The sequence below is a fragment of the Pseudochaenichthys georgianus genome, chromosome 3 (assembly GCF_902827115.2).
Source record: "Pseudochaenichthys georgianus chromosome 3, fPseGeo1.2, whole genome shotgun sequence".
In the NCBI taxonomy this organism is placed as follows: Eukaryota; Metazoa; Chordata; class Actinopteri; order Perciformes; family Channichthyidae; genus Pseudochaenichthys; species Pseudochaenichthys georgianus.
In genome coordinates this window covers 4,717,058-4,725,416 of record NC_047505.1, presented here as the reverse complement: position 1 = coordinate 4,725,416, position 8,359 = coordinate 4,717,058, and the positions used below count along the sequence as shown (strand labels likewise).

Here is an 8,359-nt window from a genome sequence, read left to right as displayed (position 1 = left end):
AAGCATGTGGTTAGAACGTCAGTGTTTCCAACAGCACCGCATGACATGAGGCTGCACTTCAGCACGGGGAAGAGTGGGGGAGGGGAGGGACACGCAGAGAGAAGGAACTGCTCTGTGAAGACAGACAGACGCTCGGTTTCACACACACACACACACACACACACACACACACACACACACACACACATACCATGTATACATCACTTCAGGGGACATTACATTGACTTACATGCATTTCCTAGAGACTTATCCTAACCTTAACCAACACATGCCTAACCCTAACCCTTACCCTAACCAAGTCTTCACCCTAAAATTAATGATCCCCCTTATGGGGACCTCCAATTTGTCCCCATAAGGGAGGTGAGTCCCCACACGTGACTATGTAAACAGATCTAGGTCCCCACAAGTATAGTAATGCTAGTACACACACACACACACACACACACACACACACACACACACACACACACACACACACACACACACACACACACACACAGCTCTTTTGACACATCCAGCAGATCGCAGAACAAATTAAATCAAAGTGCACAAGTGACGCAGATGCAGATATTGACTGATGTGATTTTCAGATTTCTTTAGAATGTCACCAATTGTACTTTGACTAGTGTTATTAAATTAACACTAGTCAATTGAAGGCCAAAAATGACCATAGTATAGGAGTTATATATAAGAGTTACTTGTATTTAACTATTCTTCATTGAGGTCTATTTAAACACATGTGTGTACTACATCTGCTTAATGTTTTGCTCATCACTTTTGAATACATTTTGGATAAATAGTAATTGGCTATTATCCTTTTTAAGATTCAAGATTCCAATTTCAAGTAGTATTTCATTAGGTAACTGCTGTGTTCATTGTTAGGGAATCATTTGCTGAGGGTTAACCTTCGACCCAGTTCATCGTCTTCTCTCTTGACTGTCTCTTTTCCCGTGGCATAGTTCTACGGCCTTGGGTATTGCTGCCATCTCTCCGTTAAGGAGGGGCAGCTGGGCGCATTGTTGTTGCCAGCTTATGACCGAGCACAAGCCGACATGAGGTAGTTATTGTTCAGGGACGTAGGTTCCCTGGCGCACATTATTTCTATGGACGACAGCTCTAGTTAGATTCAGGGCCCATATTTGTTTAGTCTCGCTGATGAAGAATGTTGATCATTACACTCTGAACTAGTTCAAACCTGGAGCTACAGAAGAGTTCTTCAGAATTGATTGTGGCATCTCAACCGTGTGGTCAGATCGTGGCCCTCTGACATGTCTTGTGAATTCTACGGGCGAAGCTCCAAATAAACCGTCAGTGTTTGCCATCAGAGCTCCAGCTCTCCTCGTGTCTCTGAGTCCTGACTCCATCAGAGCTCCAGCTCTCCTCGTGTCTCTGAGTCCTGACTCCATCAGAGCTCCAGCTCTCCTCGTGTCTCTGAGTCCTGACTCCATCAGAGCTCCAGCTCTCCTCGTGTCTCTGAGTCCTGACTCCATCAGAGCTCCAGCTCTCCTCGTGTCTCTGAGTCCTGACTCCATCAGAGCTCCAGCTCTCCTCGTGCCTCTCTGAGTCCTGACTCCATCAGAGCTCCAGCTCTCCTCGTCTCTCTGAGTCCTGACTCCATCAGAGCTCCAGCTCTCCTCGTGTCTCTGAGTCCTGACTCCATCAGAGCTCCAGCTCTCCTCGTGTCTCTGAGTCCTGACTCCATCAGAGCTCCAGCTCTCCTCGTGTCTCTCTGAGTCCTGACTCCATCAGAGCTCCAGCTCTCCTCGTGCCTCTCTGAGTCCTGACTCCATCAGAGCTCCAGCTCTCCTCGTCTCTCTGAGTCCTGACTCCATCAGAGCTCCATCTCTCCTTGTGTCTCTTTGAGTCCTGACTCCATCAGAGCTCCAGCTCTCCTCGTCTCTCTGAGTCCTGACTCCATCAGAGCTCCAGCTCTCCTCGTGTCTCTGAGTCCTGACTCCATCAGAGCTCCAGCTCTCTTCGTGTCTCTTTGAGTCCTGACTCAAATTGCTTCAGAGGTTTCCCCCACATTAATAACAACCTGCATTAAATCTGTACATAAAGCTGTCAAATGAAATGCTCAAACCCACCCATTATAATATCTTTGATAATGATCAGCTCCAGGCCTACGGGTTGTGTTCTAGCTAGCAGCTAGCAATGCTATTTCAACGTTTCTTCATGAATGCCTCCATTGACACAAGAGCACCAGCCCAAAGAAAGCGTATCCACTGTGACTTGCTTGTTGGATTTTCTTTGTGAACTTGCAAAGCCAACTTTCTGACAATACAGTAAAAAAACCTCAACATCTTATGTCCAGGTCGTTCAATTATCCATTGCGGCTCCTATATACCGGACTAATGTTAGTCCAGGTTAAGCACTGCTGTTTCAGCTTGGTGTGTGAAGTGACTGGAAGAACGACCAGAACCACTCTGAACCTGGCCATGAGTGTGTGAGGAGAGCAGGAACCGGGTCCATTCACCAGTTCACCTGTCGACAGAGAAGTGACCAGCATCTACTGAGATCATGTTCCCCCAGAAGTGCCACATGTTCGCCGGGCCCAGCCTCGAGTTGTCTCAAATGTATATATCTAATAAAATACGTTTGTAAAGATATTAAATACCTAAACAAATCTTAATTCATTGTTTAGTGTTCACTAAGTGAATGGTATCACAGATTCCCAGGGCCGACGGTGAACTCTTAAAGTGTAGTTTGAAAGCGACCCATCACTACATGAAGCAGCAGATTGCAGGCTGTGTAAGAATAGGTCACGCAGCACTTCCAATTAGTGATAAGGCCGAGCCCCCCCCGTCTGCCCCCCCCCCCCGTCTGACCAGCACAGCCTACACTCAATAATTAGGCCACTGTGATAATCCCCCTGCCTCCGAGCCACTGGTAGGAAGCGGAGGTCAAAGGTTCACAAAACCCTTACACCTAAACAATCGTCAGCAGGAAGAACGGGAGACGCCACGTCAAGGTACCATTTTTATTGGACTTATATAGAAATACTTGAAAAAACATGAAGTAGCACCATTACTTAAAATTCTTACTTTTTATCATGTATAACTTTAAATGTCAGAAAAATAAAACTCTTGATACATTTTCAAATCTTGTCTCAGCAAATATAATATTTGACCATGAGGTTAAAGGCCCTTTATCATAAAATAAAATATACTTTGTTCTTAAACTTTGCTCAATAAAGTACATGTACGCTCAAGTAACTTCACCACACATACATAAACAAGTGGTAAACAAATGTATTAAAATAGAAATACTAAAACTATAGTGGTGCAACAGAAGCCTGTAATTCCCACTGGAATCTAATTCATACAAATTTTAGAAAGCATAAACGGTTTCTTTTTGTTCAACTTACTAAGTATTGTACATTTCAATGTTTCATAATAATATAGAATAAAATATGCTTTATATTACTGAATAAAAAATATGCTGGGTGAAGCAGATTTAAGAGACATTTCTTTGCTGAACCTATAAAAACTCCATCCCAACAGAACACTGTCAAATGCAAAGAAGACATTGCGTGACCGGACTTCCTCCCAGTCGTGTGACACTAAAACAATACAGTGATCAATGCCATAAGGCCATACTCAAAAATAAACAATATTTTAACCCAGCTACAAAAAGTTCACTGAACTTAAATCAAAAATATCTGTAAACATCTTTGCAATAAGAAATATAATCTTTCAAGTCAAAAAAGAATAAAATACTTCAATGTGTATTAACGTCATTTAAAACTCTCAACTGGAAATTGATTCTGTACATATAGGATATGTTGTTGCTGTCCCTCACGTGGTTCTGACCTCCAGCTGCAGTATCTGTGTGGGTCAATAGTCCTGTTTGGCTGGAAGCCCCCCATGTTTCCCAGCCACAGCCCCCCTTGTTACAGTCGATTGGCTAACCGGAGGGCTCAGCCGGCCTACAGTCTACAGTTTGACCCTCGTACCTCCACCCTGAACCCATTGTCTTTTCACTTCATAAATATTGCGTACAATTAACTAGAACTATCGATTACTATGCTGTAATATTTAAAACATGCACTTAGATGTTGAAAATATTTCCCAAAGCTACAGTATTTTATTAACAACTCAGACGGTGTCCCTTCTCCTTTATACTGCAGCTTCCATCTGGATATCTCTGTCCACTATCCTCTCTGATGATGGCCGTCCCATCAAAGCAGTACGAGAAGTCTGTTCACTGCAGCCTGTCCCGAGGGCCAAAGAGCTCCTATGAAAATATACGTATAGCCTGAGTGACGCCGGCGTGGCAGACGGGGCATTGTGGCTCGTTCCTCTCACAGATACGATTGGCACATTCCATACAGAAGAGGTTGTGCCCACAGGGGACCAGGGCGGCGATGACCTCGCTCTCGAAGCACACCGAGCAGTCGCGGCTGCCTTTCCGGCTGGTGCCAGAGGAGGTGGAGGAGGAGGAGGAGGTGGAGGAGGCCGAGGAGTCGCAGGAGACCCCGGGCAGGTGGGGGCCCGGCAGGGTGGCCACAGTATTGGAATAACCAGGGAAAGTGAGAGGGCCCCCGCCGGGGTCACTGCGCACCCTCCTGGCTAACGGGTGCTCACCGTGGCCCCCGCTGAGGCTATGGAGGGGGGGGGAGAGTCTGGGCTGGGGGGTGCAACCGTTAACCCTCCTCTGACTCACCACGATCCCATTGGCATTAGAGGAGTTGACGGGGAATATGGCTGAGGTGGAGGAGCTGCCTCCAGGGGAGGAGGGGGTCCTGCGGCTCTCGTACTGGGACCACAGGAGGCCTGGGGGGGTGGGCGCAGAGTCAAACCCTGAAGACGAGTCAAAAGTCAGATCAGTGCAGTCCGGCGAGATCACGTCGCTCCCGTAAACAAAGCCGTTGCCGTTAGTGTTGATGTTGTTGTTATTGTTGTTCCCGTTGTTGTTGTTGGTGGTGGTGTAGCTGAGGGCAGGGCTGGGGGGGCTGTAGTCGGCCATTCGGGAGCTGTTGTAGTAGGAGTCTGTGGAGGCGCTGCCCAGGGAGGAGGACGAGTCGTTGCGGTAGTTGGAGAAGGGCTTACGCACCGAGGAGGGGGTCACCCCGGCGCCCGGCTTGGACCACGCGGTGGGGTGCCCGTGCAGATCGAAACCTACATCTGTACCGTTGGCGTGGAAGTCATTTTCATCCTGCACCTCGATGAGGCCTCCAGTCCTCATGGCGATGTGTGCTTCGATCTCCTCCCGGGCTCGGTCCACGTTCTCCGGCATCCCCGTCACCTCGAACACCGGCTCTTTGTCCCGGCTGGGGGTCACGATGTAGGTGTGGGTCTGCTGCTGGATGCGCTTGATGGTGGCCCCTTTGGGACCTACAACGAGCCCCACCACACGGTAAGGCACCCGCACCTGGATGGTGGTCTGTCCGGGCAGGTTCGGCGGTCCTGGCACTGGGGTCCCAGTCCCGGTGGGGCTGGTGTTTTTGTTCCTGGAGGCTCGGATCATGGAGAAGTGCTCCGCGGCTGAGATGATCTCCCTCCTGGCCATGGCCACATCCTCCCTCCGGCCCGTCACCACAAACACGGGCTCCTCCCCTCGCACGGGGGTCTTTATGTAGGTGTTGGTCTTGGCTCGCAGCGCTTTGATCTTGCAACCTGAGGAGTGGAACACAACAGGAGAGTCAGGGCAGGCTCCACAATAAGAGAAGCTCAGAATATGTCATGTGTTAAACCATTGCTTATGGTGTATTGGAAACAGCTGCTGGGTGTGTGTTATTGTTTCTCCAAAGGCCAGTGGCCTCCTCAGACATGGGGTGAAAGCGCCCTTTTGGAGAAGAACACATTCAGACCACACGCTGCACTAACACACACATACAGCTCTCACTTCTGGATCTGTGGCGACCCCTGTTTGTTTACTACAATACAGTCAGCTTCTCCATCATCATCATCATCATCATCATCATCATCATCATCAGCTGCTCTCTACATGCTTTGGATACACTAACATTACGGACACAGAGGAAAGCTTCTTATCCTGGCAGTGACTATGATGCCCTAAAGTAGCATTCCAACACCCCGAGCACATGAACACATCTCTTATGATCAAAAGGGCCGCAGCCTTAGAAGCATGCCAGCCAGCGGAGTGGGACAGTGATGGAACCCGTAAACCCACCTCACTCTACCGTTACATCAGTGACACAAAGTGTGTTGGTATCAAACTGTGGGTCAGATGAGGATAGGGTCTCTTTCATGGAAGTCTTCAATGAGTCCCAGAGGTCACGGTTAATCTGCTCCAGAGGTCGCGGTTAACCTGCTGCTTCATTTCCCATTCAGAACCTGATAGCCTGACAAGGGGGTGGCTGGCAGAAGATCTGATGCTAATACATCTTCTTTACAAATGTCCCACTGTAGTCGTTTTAAAGTGGAGGGTGGGGGTGTGTGGTTCCTTTGTGTGCTGGGAGCAGCAGCAGCAGCGGCGGCAGCAGCGGCAGCGGCAGCAGCGGCAGCAGCAGCGCAGGGAGGGAAGATTCCGCATATGTAACTGAGCACCAGTGCCGCCCTACAGCTGGAGACTGAGCGCGGGCTGCTGCCCGTGGCAAGGTAACATCGCGACAGTGGTCCTAAACTGTAAAGCTCATTATCAGAATGATAAAAAAGAGCAGCTATGATGAGTCTACTAACAAAGAACACACCTGGAGAGCCAGTGTTCCATCCGAGCTCACATGTCCTTATTTAACAGATCATGTACACATTGGCAGTGACTTTTGCTGAACGCGTTTTGTAAGTCGCCTCTGCCATGTCATTATGACAAGAGAGATACAGTATTACTTTCCTCACAACCCAACTTCATTCATTTTTGTTATAAATTGTATTTGTTTTAACATGACTACAAAAGCAGACGCACCATTAAATAAATAGTATTTAGTATTCAATCAGAGTTATTTCAGTCTATTTTATCATTCGGCATTCATAACATATCCCAATATGCTCCTATATGATAACTTCTCTGGAGTCTGCTGCACGCGGCCGCCCACAGCTGTGTATTTATAGAGGAGGAACGGTGTGTGACTAACCCGCGAGACACTGACAAAAGTTCCCGTTTAACTGAACTGCTTACTGCCAGGTACACAAAAGCTACTCCGAATTCACAAGTGATATCCACACAATGAGATATGTTGGTTAAGTGCCTGTGCAGACAAGCGAGGCTATGTTAGGAGGCTACATGCACTGATCCATGGTGTATTGGTATTCTGGACCCCCACATTGGATCAGAGGTCGGGACGTGCTCATACCTGAAGTGTGCTCAGCAGCAAAACATGACACATAGCACAACTGTTTAGAAAAAGAGAAACACACACCCTGTCTGCCAACAATCTCAGCCACATGCTCGGAGCTGGGAACCGGGACGCATTCGGTCATGTTGACGCTCTTCTTCCGGAGCTCCTGGTTGTCGTACAGCGGGTTGTCGTCGTTGTCCAAGCCGAGCAGGGAGAGCTGATCCAGGGCGATCTGCAGGGCTCTCTGGTCGTCCAGTGCATCCCCCTGGACGCCGCTGTCTGCGAACAGCGAGCTGGGCATCTCTGCGGCTCTGCAGGTTGCGGGATCCGGAGGGTAAAGAAGGAGTGATCCGGGGAGGAGGCAGGAGTGAGGAGGAGGGAGAGGCACCGGACCCGGTTCCTGAAGACAGGTCAAATCAGTAGGACTAAGATGGGGGGGGGGAACAGTACAAGGAGGTACAAAAAAAACATCCACCCCCTTTTGTTTTGCCGAAAGCAACTGGATGTCCCGAGCCTAGCCGGGCTGTGCTGTTGCAAGGAAAGAAGAAGAAGAAAATGTTTTATTCCAGAGCCGGCGGTGCAGATAGTAACAATATTCCTCCCTGACAAAGGGCCCCTCCCCGGCTGGCTTCCCTCAGGTCCTCTGTTGCTTCTGTCTGAGTCCAGGACAGCCAGACGGAGAGATGTGCGGGTGACGTCACCGACTGGGCAGGGGCGATGCGGTGCTGCGAGCTCATTTGCATATCAGGGGTCTGATTGGCTGGGCGGGCATACGTGGGTGGGGTTGGGATAGATGACGCCCCTCTCTTTGTTCTCAATCTCTCTCTTTGTCTCTCACTCCTATCTGCTCCTTACTCAGTAACTTCTATATTTTTTAATTGGCATAAAAAGCACACGACTTACACAAACACAAGTCAATTAAAGGACATACAAACTATTATTTATTTTACAAATGAATAGATATTTTTATGGACATAGAATCTGTAAACTTTCTATATTAATGTTGTTTTTGCAAACATAAAGAACATTGTTTTTATCAGCTTTATACCTCAAGACCTTTTAACTGAGGACACATTTTAAATGTCTGCTTCATAAAAAGACACTACTTCTGTTTGGGAT

General features: G+C 48.3%; 1 protein-coding gene across 1 annotated transcript; it reads right to left on the bottom strand.

The window, feature by feature from the left end:
• Positions 1-2,990: 2,990 nt before the first annotated feature.
• mex3b (mex-3 RNA binding family member B) lies at positions 2,991-7,886 on the bottom strand. The gene is made up of 2 exons (XM_034103791.1): positions 7,322-7,886; positions 2,991-5,618 (listed from the first exon to the last, which is right to left on the bottom strand). Exons 1-2 carry the CDS (start codon positions 7,539-7,541, stop codon positions 4,237-4,239), a joined length of 1,602 nt encoding a protein of 533 aa, XP_033959682.1. The 5' UTR covers positions 7,542-7,886; the 3' UTR covers positions 2,991-4,236.
• Positions 7,887-8,359: the final 473 nt, after the last annotated feature.